Source organism: Colias eurytheme, chromosome 8, assembly GCF_061535395.1.
Source record: "Colias eurytheme isolate Ceu_HAF_F1 chromosome 8, ilColEury1 Martin Lab GWU primary, whole genome shotgun sequence".
In the NCBI taxonomy this organism is placed as follows: domain Eukaryota; kingdom Metazoa; phylum Arthropoda; class Insecta; order Lepidoptera; family Pieridae; genus Colias; species Colias eurytheme.
In genome coordinates, this window is record NC_142987.1 from 5944591 (window position 1) to 5967326 (window position 22736).

Here is a 22736-nt window from a genome sequence, read left to right on the forward strand (position 1 = left end):
TATTCAACAAAATTCCGCCCGCGGCCGCGTTTTCACAAAAAAAAAACGCATAGTTAGTCAATGGTTCCCGTAGGATTTCCAGGATAAAACCTATCCTGTGTGTTAATCCAATTATTTACCTTCTATATGTGTGCTGAATTTCATTGTACTTATTCAGTTCAGTAGTATTTGCGTGAAAGAGTATTACAAACATACATTCATCTAATGTTCGCATTTATAATATTAGTAGGATAGGTTAATATAATAACAAAAAGAGCCTTTTAAAACGGTCCGAGTGAGGGCGTTCTTGTTTCCAACTTGTCTCTTTCTAAGTAGGTAACCATGGCTTACCAAAAGAAAGGACTAATTGCTTTGTAAAAATTGTACAATGAAAAGTTAAAATGATGGATAAAGTTAGTGGCAAATATTTATAATGGTATCATAAAATAAAAAAAATATATGGAGTTTATAGGGTATCTACGTAAAAGCTCAATAAATCACTTCCTTTTTCAATAAAATAAAACTCAATGTTAAAAAAGAATAAATTTATTATGTAACAAGGGGTCAAATAAATTGACAAAATAATTTATTCTATCATAATACCAAATAAGATTTTGAATTAAAATACTTATCCAGATATTTATCAAATTTTACACTGTTAAAAAGTAGACTAGTCTTATTAAAATACTTTAGGTACATAATTTGGTTATGCTATAGAGTAAAATGGAATTATGTATAATTATCAATATGATAAATACTGAAATTTTACTAAAATAAACTACGTAAGTAGTATACATTGCTACAGCGATCTCTATTCTTTCTCTACATTACATTTCTACGTAGCTTTGATGTTGTATAGTTGATAGTCCGAAGTTAACTTTAATAATAATTTTAATTTTTAATCAATACAAAATATGTGCCTATTTAAATATATATAAAAAACACTATAGATACATCATTATTAGGTACGATTAGGCTTAAAGAAAACGCTTATATTACAATCTAAATAATTACTTACTTATCTAACTTAGTAAAGTTTGTACTTATAAGTTTTAAAATATTCATCTGAAAGTAAACTGTTAACATTAATATACCTATAGCGATATATGAATGTGCATTGCGGTTGAAATGGATAGTACATTTAATGTAATCTCCTATATTTACAAATGAACATAAGGGAAAATATATCAACAAATTGAAATTTTTGTTTGGCTTTGTGAAATGTTACAAATGACGAACTTTTTGACAATAGAATAATCCAAATTGGTGCTATAAACTATAATTCTGTGGTAAGTTCGTCTTGGGGTCGTCTGGTCATCTCAAACAATTCGTCTTCCAGCCAGACGCTTTCCCGTCTGACAATGGGTCTCCTCTCCCAAGGATCAGACAGAACAATGGACTCGCTTTCTATTTGCGAGTAACTGGGCGGTCTGCCGGCGTCTCCCCATTGGTTATCTAGATCCTTATCTAAAATATGACTATCGTATGAAGTAGGTGAATATGAAGGTGGTTTGAAAGTGGAAAACGATTGTGTCGTGTCGGAGTCGGATCGGCTCGGTGGGGAAGGAAGGAAGTTCACGAGTTGGGCTTGTTGATGCGGCTGCTGCGAGATACCGAGACGGCTGTAGCGTTTCAATATCCTGGAAATAATAACGAATAATTAATACACAGATATGTGACACATCTTTGTTTATTCTAAATCACAATGAATTTAGCTAAGGAATTTAGTTTTGAATCTAGTAACGTGTTGTATTGTATAAATACCGAAAACTATGTATAAGGTAATTATTTATAGAAACGAAAAAGTAACTGTAGTAAACTATATATACCTGATTGGAATTTTGAAATAATTTGATTCGGTATATCTTATATATAAAAATGAATCGCAAAATGTGTTGGTAAGCGCATAACTCGAGAACGGCTGAACCGATTTCGATAATTCTTTTTTTATTATATTCCTTGAAGTACGAGGATGGTTCTTATGTAGACAAAACGTAAATATTATGTACCACGGGCGAAGCCGGGGCGGACCGCTAGTTATATATAATATTATGCTGATTACATATCCACATTTATATTACGAACGAAAAGAATATTAAGAGGTGATATTAATGTAATAAGATTTAATTCTAAAGAGACACTCAAGACGATCCAGAGTGTTACGATTTAAAATTTAAATGTTACTCGTGAGTCGTGTTTTCTTAACTAAATATTTTCACGATTATTATGTTAAAATATATCGTGTATATGTTCAAACATAAAGGTGATGGTAAAATAATTAATATAAGAAATAAATAATGCCTATAATTGATTACAAATGAATAATGTAGAGTCAGCGTTTAGAAATTATTTGCATTATAACTTTTGAAAGTTTACTTCATATACTCAGGCTTTTAATTTATTTGATGAAAATATATTCTAAAATAAATTTAAAAATAGGCGTGAATTACGTTTGAACCAAATGTTAAAAGCTCTTAGCGTTATATTTGAGTGCTCTTACAAATATTATCTACATCTGAGGATGGCGAGTAGAATATATTTTCATACTGAAGTACGTTTTTAGTATTTGTGCGTACTTACATAAAAGAGAGTACTGAAAAGTACTTTAAAGAAATTTTTTTTAGATAAATATGTGGCATTTGTAGACTTGTAGTAAGTATTTGCACAGGTATTTGACTAAAAATAGCTGCCACAATGAGATAATCCGGCTTTCTTTTTAATTTTTATTTTTCTTCATAATATGCATGAGAATCTTTTAAACAAAGATTTATTTAGAAATTTATAAAGTAATCACACAGAATTATAGATACAAATACGTAATAGGTATAAGTATTATATTATCTGTGATACCTAATACTCATATCACAGATAACATTAAATCAATTTACCGATCAGCCCAGCTGGCTAGTCTTGGCCATTCTTCCGGTACAACAGGAACTTGCTGTTTGTTCAAAAGGATGAGCAGTTTCGCCAGGTCGCTCAGCACACAACTGTAAACGAAACATTGAAAGGTTAGCTTGCCAAGCTGTATGGAATATCGTTTTTTATAAAAGTTTAGCTTAGCTAAAAGGTGTTTAAACTGAACAATGAAAATCGGCTCAAAAATTGATTGAGAATGTAGAGTTCCAATAATGGTTAATTTAAGGAGTATTTGATGATGACCTAAAGCAGTAGTTTCAGTATGGAAAAAATACAGAATTTCCCACACTGGAAATAATATTGCTTTCAAACATGATAACCCCCTGTTTTTGGGCAATAAGTTCCTAGGCATTACAATTTTATAGTAGACAACTTATTATTTACCTGTAGGCCATTGCAGCGTCGTTGTTGCCCAATTGATAGAGCTCCCTTACTTGGTGCCTTGTATGATTCAGAATAGCTAGTAAAGTATACGCATGAGGCTGTGGAAATAAAACAAATGTTTAAATTCATAAATAACTACATTTATAATGCTAATATATTTCATATCGTACATTGATATCGTAAGTAATTTATACGTAACTCTCTATACGTAATACATATAAGTAATTTTAATTGAAACAATACCTAACACTAAATTATATTGAATAAGTATAAAATACATTTAATTATTAAGAATCTATCGTAATATGTATATTGTGCACACAAAATTGCAACCTAATATTATTGTTTATTAAATAATTCGGAATCATGGTTATTGTAATCATCATGATTCATATAATGATCTCTCACGGTAGATTCAATTTAAGAAAAATAATTCGCAAAGCAAGAACACAAAAACAAAAGCGCATCTTATCAATCATGAGGCCATTAACGCAAAATAATGTGCACGCACGATTGAAGGCTCATTTGCGAATCGCAACCGGTCTGCAGAGAGAGTGTTTTCCTTTTATTGAAAGCGATATGATATCATAACTGTATGAGACGCGATGTCTGGTCTTATTATACGACATGGCCCATTCACGATCTAACGGGGCGTTGAACATCGAAAGCGTTACGTTGTCGCAGCGTATTGTTTGTGTTGGCTCTGCTAACTATGTTGCTATAATGGCTTATTTCACGCGTTCGCGGTTTATAATGAGCCGTTATTACACGCAACGCAAACTATGAAATTTCTTTTACACCTTTCTTTATAAGTGTGAGCTAGTTTGGCTTTGTAGAGCAGAGCGGTGATGTTTTTACTATTAGATTTTTTCTGGGCTATCACAGAATAAGACTGTCGAAATGAAATATTAAATTAATTTAACCGCTTGGGTTATAAATGCAAAAACTTGAATACATTTATATCTATTGCAGATTTCTAAACTCTTGCAGCTAGAAGTCAAACAATCCGCTGATGCATTAGATTTAATCGTAAGCTTTCCCTCCAACTCAAGTATTGACATGCTCCTAAATTACCATACTTACTCGTAAACAGTCGAGCTGTTTGTGAAACTCCCTGAGTTGCGCGTCGTCATCATGATGCGGCTGCGGCAGCGGGTGTGCGTGCGCTTGGTGCTTCCTACAGCGCGCGTAAACTGCGCCAACGGCCAGTAAAATTATGCACGCCACCACGCCGCACGCACCGCCAATCATAATCTGCGGAAAACGTCAATATTTATTAAATTATTAGACACGTGTATTTCTGGTGTTTTTAGCATGCATGAAAGTGATTTATTTTCTATATAATTGTTTACCCGTACTTTTCATTTCCTCTTGTATAGGTACATACTACATAGTATATACTTTAAAGTATTTTAATTAAATCGCACGAACGTATTTATTCTTTATTTTTATAAAGTTTAAATGTGTTATAATAAGGTATTTAAAATATATTTTTATGTATTATAGAAACTAAAATAATCTGTATCTAGATTCTAGACTCTCAAACTGATTTCCTATCTACAATTTTCCGGGAGATTACTTTCTAGCAGAGCAATTAATGGAGTTTTGCTATTACATTCAAACTCACAAACATCATTACAAAAACTACATAAAGATCAGATTTTAAGGTTTTACAAAAATACATTCCGACAATTTGGTTTACTCCAATCAGCTATTTCATAGTTTTAAAATATAAAGGATCGTTCAATATATAAGGGTGAAAGTTGCACGCTAGGTATATGTGTGGATTTCGCAAAAAGCTTTTAACCTTCCATGCTTTTAACATTCTATCCGTCTTAGATGTTAACGGAAGATAATGTTTGTTGTTAACACAGTCGTTGTTGAAGTTTGTTTGATCTAAAAATATCGCACGAAGTCATACAATTCTCCCAGAGGGTTAGTTTTGTTTCGTCGTCACTTGATAAATAGTACAAGGAGTACTTTTAGCCATGTACTTACGCCTGTTTCATCTTAAGTTTTTTTTTTTTTTTTTTTAAACCATTTATTGATAGAAAAATAAACATACATTAAGCATACAGAAGAAACACCACATAAATCGACACGATTTGATCGTGGTGCACATGCATTCTAGACGCCAAACAAATACTAGACAGATTAATATAAATTTTGCTGCATTACATTTGAAAATAACATTAACATTATGAAATTACATTGAAAAATACATTAAGATGGCAAGTAAATTAAACAACAGAAAAATATGACGTACAATAGGGTACTTGTGGAAAAAATTATTTGCGATCACCTACTGTGCTGGCCGAGTCTTTATAAACGTGATATATAGTATGATTTTAATTGACGGTTAACATTTTTACAGTTTATTTTATTTTTAATGTTATTATCTAATTTGTTGATTAAACGTGGAATTATGTATGAGCATCTTCTTTCGCCATAGCGGTTATTGGCTCTGATAGTACATAATTTATTTTGTGTTACTTTTCGTGTGCCAAGGTTGTGAGATGTAACTTTTTCAGTAAATGTTTTATTAAAAAGTTGTTCTTTTAAGAGATGTACTTCTACTTTTTCAAAAATTGGTAACACATTGCAGTGCTTAAAAAGTTTGCTTATATCGTTTTCGTATTTCTTTTTTATTCTAGTTGGGACTATTTGTTTTAAGATGCGAATTTGAAGGTTGAGTATATTTTGTAAATATGTTTTATACGTTCTGCCATAGCTACTAAGGCCGTAGGATATAATCGAATCGACTAAAGTGTTGTATAGTAATAATTTTACCTTGTATGTTAGTCTGTTCCCTATTGCATATATTTTAGCTGCGAATGCGCGGAGTTTGTCACATACGGCTTCAATTTGTTTGCCCCAGTTGAAATTATGATCTATGATTAGTCCCAAATATTTGTAATGATTCACAAGTTCGATCTGACTACAGTTAGAGCACGATCGTGAGCATTGGTTATGCAAGCATGAGTGACAATGGCAGATAAGCTGCGGCAAGTCAACTTGTTTCATATATGGAGACTTGATGTACAATAATTTAGTTTTACTTGCATTGATGACTAATCCCGCATTATGACACCACTTAGATATATTGTTGAAGTCGTGTTGCAGAAATTTAAGGGCTAAATTTGCATTCTCATGGTTTATAAGGATACAGGTATCATCAGCGTACTGAAACATTTTACAATGACTGAGGTGGTCACTCATATTGTTGACATAAGTTAAAAAGTGCAACGGCCCCATCACCGATCCCTGAGCTGTACCCACTTCAACGCTGCTCATTTCGCTGAAACTGTTTTCTATTCTGACGCAAGATTTCCGTCCATGCAAATAGTCTTTACACCACTCAAGGAGATTGCCCCTTATTCCGCAATAGTCGAGTTGGTCAACGAGTTTGCGATGGTCTAGCGTATCAAAAGCACGCGAGAAGTCTATGAAAAGGGCGAGTACGTGCTTTTTATCATTAAGGTAAGTATTAACCTCGTCAGTAAAGTTTGATAGAAGTGCCGTAGTGCTTTTGCCGGATTGAAAACCATATTGATGCGGAGAAAGAATATCATTTTTCCTTAGAAAAGAGTGAATTTGGTTGCTTATTACTTTTTCTGCAATTTTATTAATGCAGGAAAGTAAGGTAATTGGACGATAGTTCTGACAATCATTTTTTTCACCTTTTTTGAAAACCGGTCTTATGCAGCCAGTCTTCAGTGCATCCGGATATCTACCAGTCCGAACTGAGGTATTTATGAGATTGACTATTACGGCAGATATTTTATCACTTATAGACTTAATATCGATCGCCCTTATTTTATCCATGCCTGGAGCCTTGTTATTATGTAAGTTTTTAATGATATGTTGTACTTGTTTGTGAGTGGTTGGCTGAAATCGCATACTAACATCCACCGGCCTACTGTATCTCTTAAGAACTAAGTCAATTTTGCAATTTGGCATTATGTTTTTAATTGAATTTTTAAATTCCAATGCGAATTTTTCCGCGATTTCTTTACAGTTTAGTGGAGTGAAAGCACGTACGATTTGTGTGTCGATTGTTCGGGTTTTGTTTCCACAGATACTATTAATAACTTGCCACAACTTTCTAGGATCGCCATCATTTTCCTTTATTTTGTTACTATAGAATTGATTCCGGGCAGTTTCAAGAGCTTTATTAGTCTTGTTACGAGTTTGATTATACAGTAGTCTCAGCTGTGCGTTAGTTTCATCCTGTCTCCATTCCTTAAAAAGCTTGTCTCTTTTTTCACATAATTTTATTAAATTAGTATTTATCCATGGTTCTCGTTGAATGAATTTTCGTGGTATTATTTTATTTAATGTAGATTTTTTATACGCTTTATGAAATTGTTGTGTTATATATTCAAATATGTTATTAGAATTATTCATTGTGTTTGTTGGTGAGAAGTCAATAGCATTTAATTCATTATTTAATATATTATAATCCAACACTTGTTTAATTTTATTTGTTGGAGCACGCTGTATATGACATGCTGTTGGTGTTGTGTCGATGCATGCAAGTACGACAACGCGGTGATCGGCAAGCACAGTATCAATAGCGGCTGTGTACGGGTCAGATGTGTATGTTCGTATAAAGATGTGGTCGATGCAGGATTTAGTTATTAGTTTTTGTCTCATTTCAATACGCGTATAATCTGATATACCGCACATCAACCCATACCCAGCTAACAAATTTACATAGCGGCTTTTTTGCATTGTTGTGGTTTTTAAATCTATATTCATGTCACCTAGTAAAAACCATCTTAATGAGGGTATTTTAATATAACCAGTCGCACTTGTGTTCGAATCAACGGTTTGACGTAGAAATAGTCTATAATAGTCTCAAGTGCAATGAGATAAGCTTTAAGACTTAATACTCTTTATTAAGATGAACTTATCTGCCTTTAAACGTTAAAACATGTGCTATAGAGCACTTACATGTGTTATTTATATCTTGATATTGTAATTGAATGTTAAGCGTTGGAGAATTATTCTATGGTAAATACATACGAGAGTAGGCGTATTAAACATGGATTTGAATATCTAACAAAGTGTGTGATAATAATATTGTACAAATATTGAAAATAAAATATTGTAATATTGAGCGTAGAAGTTTTTTCGTGTAATGTGACCCTTTTAACTCTCTGAAACCCTTCATAATTTTAATTGAAATAAAAATGCATTTTATTTATTAATTTCAGCTTTACATCAAAAACATCGTATAATATGATGTGCAAATAAAGGAACATTAAAATGTCAGTACTGTTTTTAATCGCACAAATGATGGATCATTTAATCAAAGCGTCGCTTACGAGATGAGTTGTTTGCTCATAGGCGATGTGACCTATTTCCCCTCTGTAAATATCTGGTTTTATAGGTGTTATGCCATATACGGCGTGTATTTATAAACAACATGTTTTATAGCTTCGTTTAATTATTTACCAAATGTGAACGAGGTATGGGGATTGAGTTACGTAGCAGTGTTTTGAGGCTATTATTTTGAAGCTTTGGGGATTGTAACGTTTTAATTGTATATTTTGAAATATTTTTTTAATGTGGTTTGAAAATAAATACATACAAATTTTTGGAACATTATTTGGAATATAATTCCGAATATTAATGATAAATTTTCTTTAGCTTTTGTTATACATAGTTCCTATTTAGTATGTGTTAAGGGCGTTAGTAGGTTGAGATGAGGTCGGTGATAATAGTTGATTACATATTAGCCCGTTAATAAAGGTCAATTCATCAGATGTATCAGTATTAATATCTAATGAATCCGGTAATATTCCTATACGTATCTATCTACGTATAGTCATGTATCTACATGAATTAGACTTGAGTATTAAATACACAGACCTCATTATAAGGGTGTCCAGGGTAGCACACTCTACCCAGGAGCTGGTCGTCATGTGCCCAGGACTCCCTGGTGCCAGAGGGACACTCGTGGGTGCAACTGCCCGATGGCCAGACGAGCAGACGAGCGCATTTGATGCAACCGTCCGCTGAACATCGCACGCATTCTGATCCGCATCCTGTAATAAAAATGATAATTATATTTTTCTTATATAATATATGAAACGATATAATAATAGAACAAAGTAAGTAGGTTACCTTGTTTAAAAAATTTACGAGAATAAAGTCATCTTCTGTCGTCACTCGTCAGTTTGCGTTATATTTTGGTACGTTATTTCAGTAGTTTTGACGGAGTAATAACATACCCTTCCATATTAGATTTGCATACAGCATGAGATGCACAATGTAAAATTGAATAATATATGAATACAGAATAGTGAATTCCATCTTAGAACATTCTTAAAGTTGCCTCTTAAAGGCGTTCTCGAAAATTCTTGAAAATTGTAGAGTACATATTGTTATAACAATAAAGTCAAATATTATATTATTCGTTTATAATTATTACGTCATTTATGATTTAATTTATATCACATTATATTATGTATTTGCATTATTATATGTTTTATAAAGTGACGAATTCATTAATCCTTTTGTTTAGTTTCAAGGCTCAAACAAAGGGGCCGAAATGTGGCGGGCCTTACAATCTAAACGATCAGTGAATCAAGGTGCCTTTCAATATAAAATTTATAGGTAGTTATTAATAACGTATTCAGCGCTTTAAGCACGATTCTCAAGATAAGCCAAGATTTTGTTAAATGTTAAATTTCACCGCACCCACGCCCTTAACAACCTACCCAATTCAAATTAATTATTTTGAACATACTTAATTTTCATAAGAGTATATTCAACATTTAGTTTGACAAAGTAAATATGTATGTATGATTCCATACTTTATAAAATACCTTTCCATCGTTTATATAGTACCTGTAATTTTTTGTGATCTTTGCGTACCTAATACTCGAGTGATATAAACAGATTGGTAAATCGAATGATATGGATTATGTTCCCATTTATTTTCACAATTTTACCAGGAGATGTTTATGTATATCCCCAGATAAGATTATACTTAATATGAATTTGAAAGCCGAGAAGCTAAAAATGTACAAAGTTCCTAATTCCAGTTCGTATTGATTTGGAAGTTGGAGTCGCGATGAGTTCCAACATACATTTCATTGTGTTTAACATCTACATGATTATGTACATTAAAAAGAGTTGCGTGTATATCGCCACTAATCTTAAGGGGCCCTTGTTCAAAATGTATGTTTCTAAATCATGGTTTTTGGATAGAAATCATCATATTTAAAATCCTAAAAAAATATATAGCACAGATAAACGTTTGATCTAGTGACTTTTTTGGATAAAAACACAATATTAAACATTTAACTCGATCAAAAAAAAATCAGAAGTAACATCGATTTTGAAAGCATAATCAGTTTTATGAGAATTAGGGGAACGCTATGTTTATGAAAATTTTACATTTCATTTACTAATCAGGTTTTACAGGGAAATTTTTGGATAGATTTATAATTTAGCCCTTGTTTTTTTCTATATAAAATATAATACGTAAAATGCGACTCGCGCGCACCACGTCAGTGCCGCCAGAGTCCAGCCGGACGTCATCGAAGGAGGACCTGTGCTAGTTTTGCTCCCGACCACGTTGTAGTCGCCGCTCGCGTATTAGAACCGAGCGGCGAGTAAAACGGCGAGCACGTCACGGTATAAATAAATCAGTAGTTTGATTTTGTTAGTTATCCTAGGATTATTGTTGTAAATATAAATTAACTTCTTATTCTATACTATTAAACGAGCAATATTTGCATATTAATATATTTGTTTGTAAATACAGTGTGGAAATTTTCGATGGGCCCTGGGTGAAAGTACTAGAAATACTGGAGATAGCAAATTTCCTTTATTTTTAAAAAGAAATAGAACTGCATTCAAAGATTTTCAAAAATTCATTTTCTTCGACCGGGAATCGAAAGAACTATAAAATCCGTTGCGTAGTTTCAAAGATTTAAGCGTACAAAGGGACATAGAGACATAGGGACAGTGAAAGCGACTTTGTTTTATACTATGTAGTGATTTAAAAAAATTACCTTGTAAAATGTTTTAAAAATTACCTTGCCTGAGATCCTCTTTTATATGGGTTGTTGAATAGGAATAGCGGCAAAGTTTTGAAGTACTAGTAGAAAGACTTTTATGATGTTGGTTGATCTGTGTTCAATGAGTATGACAAATATTATTTTTATAAAACAACAATCCAAGATGCGTGGAAATGCCTGGAAAATCCCCGGAAAATGCCTGGGAATGTCCAGAAAATTTCCGGGAAATTCCCGGAAAATGCGTGAAAATGTCCGGAAAAACGTGGAAAATGTCACTTCAAATTTGCGAAGTCATTAAAGCAGAAAACCAAAAAAAGAAGAAGAAAGCTAAAATATTTCATATTAAATGATGGGTAATGGGATATTCATATTTCATACTTAATGTATTGGAGGGTTTAAAGAAAATTTTTTTGATATTTCTCGATTTATTTTTAAAAATTTATTACCGCCATTTTACTCATTAGGTTAAGTACTTTCGATATCAGTTTAAAGTTTTATATTATCTGTAATACTTACGGAAAAATCGCCTGTGCACACTTAACGATTACACCCTGTATACAAACAAATATATAAATATGCAAATATTGCTCGTTTAATGGTATAGGATAAGTAGTAAATTTATTTATCAAATACATTCCTACGATAGCAAATAAAATCGAACTACTGATTTATTTATACTGTGGCGTATTCGCCCGCCTTCATAGGTCACCGGAGTTCATGCCGCGCCGGCTCCTGCGCAACGCGGGCGCGAGCCGTCTCAGTGCCTAAAATGCCTAAACTTTCAGTATAATGGGCTCTTAATCTTATAAACGTCTATAGATTTGCGTTTCAAAACACAAACAAAAACTGTTTTTGAATCTAGAAGCCCGTTTATGGTCAAGCCGTTATCGCAAGCTTCTGGTGCGATAATGTATTGAATTATGATTATGCAAGCAACTCTATTTCAATACTTTCCAAAGGGAAAGCGAGCGCTGTGCGATTAGTGAGTGTCCAATTAACGGTACTTCAATCAAATAGTCTCTGTTATTTTGTGATTTGACTTTGAATTACGACTTTGCATTGTTTATGTGGGTGTGTTAGACCTTTTGGTGGTCAATATTTTACTATTAGACGCAGTATTTGACGTGTATTATTGTTGAAGAGATAGTTATTGGGTCGTTACATTTAACCTACTTATTTTAAATTAAAATATACTGTTTAACATTTTGATTCAGTGGGAAACACGTCCAAAATAATACGTAATAATGTGACCATGATAAACATTTGTACAAATAAAATAAAATGTGCACCTCCATAAATTATTTTAAACATAAAGCACGTAATTTCATACAGTTGATTATATGTACGATATTAATTAATACCAGCTTTGTACTGTTGTGGAAATTAATTACTCAAAGCATAAAGAGCATTTATAAAATGGATATAATATCATCACGGTGTAATCCTTGCATCATATTATATTAGGTCACTAGTTTATTATGGTTTCTACTTTCTATGTTGAATAATTTATTATAAACGTTATATTTTTTATTCTTTATAAATTTATATTTATGAACGTTATGTTGCAGTTGCCAGTTTAGAATAGAAATATGATTACATAATTATTATAAATAGATAATTTTACTTTAGGCTGCCTTAAAATTGGGAGTATTTTATATTTATTAGTCGAATTTGTTTCTTATACCACATAGGAAGGAGGTCCCAACATTTCAATTTCGATTTTTACACAAAAAATATTTAATCCTTCAGGATAGTTTCAGATTGTTTCAGTCAAAATACAAACAGCTATGCTAAACGGAATATTATAAATAAATAAATAAATAAATAAATAAATATTATAGGACATTATTACACAAATCGACCTAGTCCCACAGTAAGCTCAAAGGCTTGTGTTGTGGGTACTAGGCGACGATAAATATAATATTATAAATACATATATAGATAATAACACCCAGACCCAAGAACAAATAATTGAGTTCATCACACAAATATTTGCCCTGACCGGGGATCGAACCCGGGACCGTCGGCTCAGTAGGCAGTTGCTTTACCACTGCACCAACCGCGTCGTCATTATATGTCAATTCATTATTTTCTCTTCACGAGTACCGACAGTTCAATAATATTAATGTTAACTTATGTTGTTTAAATGTTTGGTCAGGATTTAGTATGTCGTAATTCTCTATTATATAATCTAGTTTTAGTTATTTTACCCAATGCGAGTAGAAGCATGTTCGCTTTAGTAATTTTCCGGGTGTCATCGTCACTTTTTCATTGTTTAGAGTTATATATCTCTTTGTTTGTCATTCTTTCACGTTTTTATTGATGTAACAGGAAGGCAACGTGTAATCTGATCGTCAGCATCTAACACTGCTCATAGACCATAAGAATGGCCGTGGTGTTATTTAGTATAGTCTATAATGCTCTATTCCGCTATTAAATTGAACGACAAAATATCAAGAAAGAATTATAACTACTTTCTGTCATTATTGAGTTTATTCCATAGAAATCTAAATAACAAGACACATAGAAGTGCTATAATGTCATAATTCGTATGAAAACCGCTGTCGCCAAAATCAACACATTCAAACCGAAAGCTAAACAGTACACACAAGTAAACTATGCTTTTTATTGGACAGCTTGATTTTAGTGAAAACTAACTTATCTATTAAATTAAGCTTTGAATATGTATCCTTACGCACGAATTTACGGTTTATTTTAGAATAACATCCCTAAGTATATGAGACTTTTTGCTCCAATACGAACAAACGTGATAATAAGAATGGTCGACTGTGTCATTCATTGTTATTTCGATTACTATGGTGACACTCGTAATACTTGTAAATCTTATATATAAAAATGAATCGCAAAATGTGTTGGTAAGCGCATAACTCGAGAACGGCTGAACCGATTTCGATAATTCTTTTTTTATTATATTCCTTGAAGTACGAGGATGGTTTTTATGTAGAGAAAACGTAAATATTATGTACCACGGGCGAAGCCGGGGCGGACCGCTAGTATTCTATAATTTTAAGGAAAATCGGCATTATTTCTAAAAAAAAATATTTTCCGATGAAATATTATTCCTTTATAAGTATAATTACAACTTGTGGAAGAATTTCCGCAATGGGAATTGCTGAAACACACCATGTATACACTCATACGTCTCCAGAGCAACTGAACAGTGACGAATGCACTGGTGATGTGCAAATCACCTGAGTGGCGACAAGGTCACGCACGCTTACGACTTCTAGTGTCTTGTTATTTAGATTTCTATGGTTTATTCTCATTAGTTTCAGTTGAAAACCGAATTTGAAATACATTTGGAAGCGTCGTCTGTACGTTAATTGTATTCTTACTCAAATTCTCTATATTTTATGCTATTTATTATAATGCTCTATTTCCAAATATAATTATTAAAAAAATCTATTATGAACAAAAACTTACAGTAATATCATACACAGTCGTAGGAGTATAGTCAAAACTCTAAAGAATAAAAGGACATTATATAATGAGGATGTATAGAAAAACTCACTCGTATCATTAAGGGCTGGTGGCGCATCGGCCGGCTGAAGCTGCGCACGCGCCGCGCCCACCGTCAACAACACTAGCGCAGCCACCACGTGGCTCATCGCATTGTGCCCATGGCGTTCCTGGAATAAATAATAATAATCACATTTATTTAAGTAAATACTTAATAAAATACCTAAGGTATCTTTAGAACTATCCTACTAATATTATAAATGCGAATTTTTTTAAGTATATATTATGTATAGATGTTTGTAACTTTACACGCAAATACTACTGAACCGATTCCAATGAAATTTGGTATGTAGGTAGCTGAAGACCCAGAATAACATATAGAATACTTTTTTTTCCCGGAAATCCCAGTGGACTAACTATACATGCGATGAAAAAGAAATACGTAGGGAATTTTATTTGGTTTGTAGGAATTTGTTATTGTAAGCTTTGAATCAAAAGCTCTTTGAGCTTCAGATGGTTAATGATAAGAATGATAAATTAAACAGTTATTGAGTAGTTTAGGGCTATGCTGTATCATGTATGATCTAAAAGCTAATGTCTTTGGATACGGGCTAGGCTATCTTCAAATTCTCATTGATTGTAGAGCAATTTTTATGCATTTTATCTGTAGTTTTTATTTGCCTTAAAAAATGTATTTGTACTAAGAAAATATTCAATTTATAATATATATAATATATAATACATAATTGATCTAATAATTTTATAAGATACACACAAAAAATCCTACACAAAAAGCAAATCAATAGTTATCAATTTCATTTTAAACATTCTATCATACTCTTCAGAAGAAATGAAAAGTGTAAACAAAAAGATGAGGACGCCGTATGACGAAAATAATGGCATAGAAAAGTCCTCAGTACCGCCAATACCAGAAGGCTAGGTTCCGGGAGGATTACGTCGTTATAACAATACACGTAAAGTGGGTCAGAGCTGATCGTCACCGGTGTGTCGGAATAACTGTAAGGACTGGTTTACAAATTAGTTGACATTGGCATTCGATGGCGGTTAAGCGAATTCTTTACGTGCCCACACATTTCGACGCTTTGTCATAGTCACCTTGGCAAATATCGAGTTTGCAAGCACAATGCTGTCAATGTTTAATAGAATTAAAGGCCAGCTAATACGTAGGTACTTAATAAGATTTAATAATAGTGTCTAAGGTTATGTTGTTGACGTCGTAGGGTGCTTAGGTAATGTCATAACTGTTTGTTAAAACCTAGATACTAATACCTACTATTAATTAGCTATACTAATGTAATTATTATAGGTAATGCAATTAAATAATTATATAAATTCAAATTAAAGGTACTGGTACAAGATAGGACATCAGACTGTATGATATGAAGATATTTTTGTGAATAGTGTTTTCACAAAAGTAACATGGTAATAAGTAATAACTAATAAGTAACAACTGACAAAGCATAAAGATTTCAGTCTGAAATTACTAGATACTATCATACGTGATACGATACAACAAACCATGTTATCTGTAGGACCTAAAGGCTACACAATGCATTTAAGTATCTTGAAATCATTAGGTATTTAAAAGTTTAATACACTTTGTCTCTGTTAAAAATTCACTGTTAGGCCGTATGATATGAATTTAAGCCTTTTTCTATCTTAATTGAATTTAAATGCTTAAAACTTTAAAATATTCATGTTCTTTTTAACACAAATAGGATCGTGACGTGTACATCGTGACATAATACGGCGACTATGGCTATGGTATTCACGATTATGGCATTAGAAAACCGTTTCGCATTGTCTTACAGTCATTTGCTGTGTTATAAAAATTCTTAGCAAAGGGCACGTAATATAGCACAATGTTGATGAGGTTAGCCGATTGCTATTTTACATAGAAGGATCTAGATTATAGACTATGTTAGTTAACAGATAATATAATACAATGTTTATAGTTATAACTTGGTCGTAGAAATAATAACGTGTATTGTATATTTTGCTCATGGAAGGTAATGTTATATTATAATTACGTATTATATTAATGTTTATTCGTTTTATCACGTACAATTTTATAGCCGATATTGCAAATTTAAATTATTCTACTGAGCTATTCTATGATGTATACGACTATTCTATTAAACTGTTAGGAGCGATGAAGTGAGAAGTTGTCAACAAAGTAAAGAAGTAACAGTATTGTGCCTCCAGTTATGTAAATAGAGATTTTGCTGAACGACACGCTAAATTTATACTGGGTGCTCTACATATCTATAAAAGTGAAACACAACTTAACTGATATAAATGATTAAATGATGGTAGTGATTTAATCTTGATCAAATAAATTCTATAAGCTTTACTCAGCATAAACGAACTTTGCTCCATGGTAGAGATAGATAGTATGTAATTTAAGTTTAAAGTTTTTTCCGTATCTTTTGAAACAAAAATGTTTATGTATTAATAAGTATTTCAGTTCAGATTTGAAGCGATAACAGATATTATAAAACATATTGAGCATGGATATGATATAAGAAAATATTAATTAAATGTTTTAATCAAGCGCGCTTAGATTATGTAAGATATATACAGATATAACTAATTGCGAAGGGTTTTTCCTATAGATTTAAAAACTAGGTCTTAATGTCTGTGTTAGACATTAACCTACATAAGGAAACCAGTAGCGAACACAGCATTCCATAATGATTGCGTTGACAAGAATTAATCTAATTGTACTTAACTATGTTAAACATTGCGATCAACTATAGACGGTTTTGTATTCATTCATATAATTGTGTTATTTAATTAGGTCTCTATATAATATGCCTGACTCATGCTCGATTTAATAATGTTGGTTATTTTATTATACTTAATGAATAACTGTTTGCATTTGGGTAACACAAAACAGGATGTTTTTGTACATATTATAATGGAAATGTTTATTCAATTTCATATCAATTAAATTTGCAGTTTTCCGAATAAACCAACAATTCGAATTCAACAAGTCACTTTTAAAGTGTGTGTACACACAGTGAAATAAAAATATTTTAACAATATTTCAGCATTATGTATTAAAAAACTTAAATAATATATTAAAATACAATATAATATTATTTAACAATTTGATTCCAATAATAATATACACACGTACGATACGTTGTAGTATCTAATCTCAAGATGTGATCTTAACTTACTACACATTATATTCAACCATTTTACGCGCCACAACAAGAAATGAATGCATTTATGTTATCTGTGTAAATAGATACAGAAGATATGAGTACGTCCGTGTTCTTAACCTACGTCTGTTCGCTTGAGTCGGTGAAAGTTGCCGTTGACGCACTTTTGTTCACAAACCAGTACTAGCTCACATAGATCGATTTAATCAACGACTAGACGTAAGATAGCTTTGAACGAGCCGCATGTTATTGTTTTCCGAAGAAAGCATATTTCATGAAGTTATTTTCGCGAAAACAGTAGACTAGAGAGCCTTGCAACCCTCTATATTAACTTTTTACATTGTTCGGACACAAAGGATGAACATAAGGCAAAGTCAAAAATCATAGTTTGAGGAGTCCATATTATTTCTAATTAGAGAGGTATGCAATATGCATAATCTTATTAATAAAATAAGCCAAAATGGTCATATATATGAATTGCGGTCGACTGGTGACCTCTAGTCTATTAGCTAATAATAGCTGAAAATAAACGCTTTAATTAACATTCTAACATGTTAAAAAGTGTATTGCAATCTTATAAATAATGGTGAAATCTATTTAAGCGGGAAAATGTCAAAGTGGGTTTCATTTCCCTCGATTCTTCGATGACAACAATGCTATTGTTTACTAAGTGCACGTGTTAGGTTTTTATGTAAAATAAGAGAAATGCCCCGGCCATGCCATGCCATGCCAGGCCATGCCCCTTAACCGGATATATTCCGGGGTTGCATGCGGGCATCGTCACTTCTCCTTATTGTCATATTAAGATCATAAATTAATCTAAATTGTGTGTAGCCGTTATTTGTTCACATTACTTTTTATCTCGGTATAAAATCGAAAGTGCATTGAGCAGGAAATGTTTTAGTCATATAATTTCGATAATCGGTTATAGTAACATTATGGTATTTTATTCTAATAAGTTACTTTTAGTAAAAAGTTCGTCCATTTTATTAATTTCATCATTAGCTATCTTAAAATATTCCTCTTCTGCAGATTTCAGCAATTCTTCTTCATCGATACTTTCTTCATGATCTACATGTGCAATATCCTCCCCACGATTTTTCAAGCGGATTTCTTTGACACGATTATCTAAAATATGTTCACGTCTCGTTTCACGATCGTAGATTTGGTGAACTAATTGTTTATCTTGACTGCCTGGGATAGTCATATTTTCAGAAAGATGTAAAATATATATAGATCCATGGTTGTCACCTACAGCAATTGACTCTCCTTCGGGATGTGCTATCACACGCGTTAGCCCGTATTTGGACACTTGTAAAGTTGCAACTGGCTCCCGTTGCTTTCTAAGTATATCCCAATAATAGAAGGTACCACCTTCACACACTGACATATAACAGGAATATCGCAAAGGAGCCCAAGCCACATCAGTTACCTGGTAACGATATGGGCGAGTCACTATAATAGGTGCCGTGCGTACTTCTTCACTCCAAATACGGACACTCCAATCTCCACAAGTTATAAACATTCGTAATGTACAAGGACTTCGATGTACTGCTCGCACAGGTCCTGTGTGAGCATACCAATAGGATGTTAAAATTTCAGTATGGCTCCTTCCCATGCGATTTGCATTAATAACCAATCCAGATTCAGTTCCACTTAAAAATTTTGTCGGTAAACCTTTATCGAATTCGAGACAGCTAATACCTTCTGCATTACTAAAGCTAGGTTCGACATTATAACCGTGACGAACAGACATGTACAGTTGATCGATTGGTTTTGAAATGTTTCTTATATCCCACCATAAGCATTGGCCATCGGTTGACCCGGAAAAAAATTCCGTATTAGTACGTGAATGTCCATAAAGTAGGCCAGTTACAGGTCCACGGTGAGAGTTATAAACTGAACTACTGGATACAGCGTTTTGGCCTTCTCTTATATCAAAAATATTAACGGTTCCAGAGTTAAGACCGGCTAACAAAATTTCAGGAGAAATGGGTGAACACGCTAAGCGCAGGCAACTATTTTCAGGAATAAATTCATATAATGGTTCAGTTTGTTTGTTTATATCCCACATGTAACAAACTGTTGATGTTTTTGAATCTTGCTCGGAACCGTATCCTAGATAGCTGTACGATGCAACGAGCCGCGATTGTTTTTCATTTGTCCACACAATGCAAGATGCCGGGCGTTCAAAGGGATCTCTAAATATGTTTGCAATTTGTACTTTATATGTTTCGACGGGGGCTTGTTGGTACATATTAGCAAAATATGTTTGGTACATGTCAATTGCGTTATTTTGATCAATACAATGTTCTATTTGAGGCCTTAAATTAAATATCGCATTAACATAGCCATCCTCGTGTTGAACGCGACGCCGGTGACGAGCCAGATGATCTTCATTATATAGATGGACATCACGGGGCCAACCACCTTCACTATGATTTATGCCTTGCTCGTGCATTACCAATTGTTTTGTGTTTGCATCGTGTTCAGATTGCGGCATTGTTGCTTGTATTGTGCGGTGCACGGGATTGCGAAGTATATACTGTTTCTGTTCCTCTACATTAGGGTTTATGGAGTCTAATAAGTGTGCAGGTACGTCTTGGAACAATGGCTGCCTGCCGAAGTTTTTACGGAGTTTTGTGTACTCGTAGGTTGATTTCGTGTATCTTTTCATTTTGCAATTAAATACAATGCTGCTGAGAAATATTTTCTCTTATACGGTGCGTGTTATATTGACAATTGAATTATTGTATTTAAAAACACGGAGGCCATGATATGTTGACGTAATGTAACTATACACGCAGGTGTTTTGTCCATTAATTTACTGCATATTGTAGAGTATAGAACGAGAAATTATGTAATTATAAAGTAGATCACTGAGTTACGTACTCAATGTAACATCTACTAATTTTGTAAATGGCTTCCTAAGATTAGAAGTTACGTAAAATACAGGTTTATATAATCTGCGCATACTTATGATAACAAACATACGTTAAGTATGAAAGAAATTTAAAAATTCTGTAACCGTTTTTATGTTCTTTTTATTCCAGGAAATGTCGCAATAATTGTATACTTAGGTTGTTATGTGGCTTGAATTATTATGCATTGAGAAATCTTATTACGAATATATTAGCATACGCGCCAATGAGGTTTCGAAAGGTTTATTTTTCCATTGACATAATATAAATATGTTATGTATTGCCATAGACATAATAAATAAAATGTGTAAGGATAATGCTGTCATGATTAAGGTATGAGGGTTGGTAAAATTATACAATTATAATTAGGTAGGCATTTAAGTTGAAGTAAAGGTAGAGTCATTAGAGTCATTATATATTATTTCGTATTCTTTGCAACTATTCACTAAAATATAAATATAAAAACATACAATAGCGATCACAGTCACTATTGTATTTTTAACCGACTTCAAAAAAAGGAGGAGGTTCCCATACGCCCGGTAGGTATATATTATTTTCTTCATAACACAAAAGTTTTTTCAGTTTCTTATACATATGATGGTCATTTTTATTAATTGAATGATTGACTTTTAGTAATATTATATTTAAAAAAAAAGTTCAGATATAAGTAAACTACAAAGAAATACATACATGTAACTTACTTTAGAAATGTAAACGCAATCCAATTCACTTAAAACACAATAATATTCACATATTCAACAAGCTTTTTTCAAGCACATCACGTCACGAAAATCTAAAACTCAAAATATTTTCGTACAAAACTCCAACTTGAAAAAGCGTTGCGCGTGCGCAGAGCGGCACAACCACAACCGTTTCATCGGAGACTGGCGCGTGACTGGCAGTGAGTAGTAAGCAAGTAACAGCTTAGGTTATCGGTGGAACAGAGTACTTAGGGACTGGTTTGTTCGCTCCTCATCTCATGTGCTGGCCCATGATTACGCTACTTTTCTATGACGGTCGTGCTTGTTTCCATTTCGAACGATGCCCGTCTAAGGCATAGTTCCTGTTCGTTACAAAATGTTGCAGGAATTTCGCACGATAAAGGTATAGTGCGGTTTATGTGGGGCAGCGGTAATGACTTGCGTACGTCAATCACAGCGAAACTGTTGTCGACTGTCGTGTACGCTAACAGGAATATGAATTACGTTCTTGGAAGACCACGATTGCTGAAATGCAACAATAGGCGTTCCTTATCGGAAACTAAAAACAATGGCTACTTAGTGCTTACTCCTTAGGAACTGTTAATGTGCTGATTGTTATTTAAATGTAACGGTTCCAAATGTAACAACTTTAATCTAAAAGAAACATGTGTCCCGCAATCGTTATTGATAATTTCATAAACATCTGTTCCATAAAGTTTATGTTATGTTGATGATATATATATAAACTGCAAGTTTTTACTGAGATTTGTACGGTAACTTGGTCCTTCACCATATGATTCTGGTATTTACTAGTGCCATTCTCTATTCATATTAAATCTTCAAATTTATTATACTCTGTTATTTGTAAAATAATTTACCATGCCTGTATTATAGTTTTCAAAATCCCTCCTTCTGAATAGCCCTCGCGATCCATTAAGTTTTTACATCGTAATTTGTAAACGAGAATCTTAGTCGTTTTTTGGGAAAGTCGGTTAAATATCTAATAATGTAGTATACTTACTACACTTAATGTTATTACAGAGCTCATTTTGTGTGACCTTTAATACAAATGTTTATGTAGGTATAGTTTAATTTCTTCATAATCTCACTACTTACTTTCTAATT

At 32.9% G+C, this 22736-nt stretch overlaps 1 protein-coding gene and 1 pseudogene across 1 annotated transcript; both read right to left on the bottom strand.

Annotated features, from left to right (window-relative positions):
- Positions 1-881: 881 nt before the first annotated feature.
- T48 (FU domain-containing protein T48) lies at positions 882-21828 on the bottom strand. Its single transcript, XM_090104669.1, has 7 exons — positions 21612-21828; positions 14851-14968; positions 9160-9335; positions 4366-4536; positions 3283-3380; positions 2868-2969; positions 882-1619 (listed from the first exon to the last, which is right to left on the bottom strand). Exons 2-7 carry the CDS (start codon positions 14945-14947, stop codon positions 1256-1258), a joined length of 1008 nt encoding a protein of 335 aa, XP_089960795.1. The 5' UTR covers positions 14948-14968; positions 21612-21828; the 3' UTR covers positions 882-1255.
- On the bottom strand, positions 18936-20666 carry LOC149906538 (dynein intermediate chain 3, ciliary pseudogene; annotated as a pseudogene).
- Positions 21829-22736: the final 908 nt, after the last annotated feature.

Coding starts and splice junctions, on each gene's coding strand:
- T48 (XM_090104669.1), bottom strand. CDS start 14,947: ATGAGCCACGTGGTGGCTGCGCTAGTGTTGTTGACGGTGGGCGCGGCG. Junction 9,336..14,850: donor ACCAGCCCTTAATGATACGA/GTGAGTTTTTCT, acceptor TTTTTATTACAG/GATGCGGATCAGAATGCGTG. Junction 1,620..2,867: donor CTAGCCAGCTGGGCTGATCG/GTAAATTGATTT, acceptor TATTATTTCCAG/GATATTGAAACGCTACAGCC.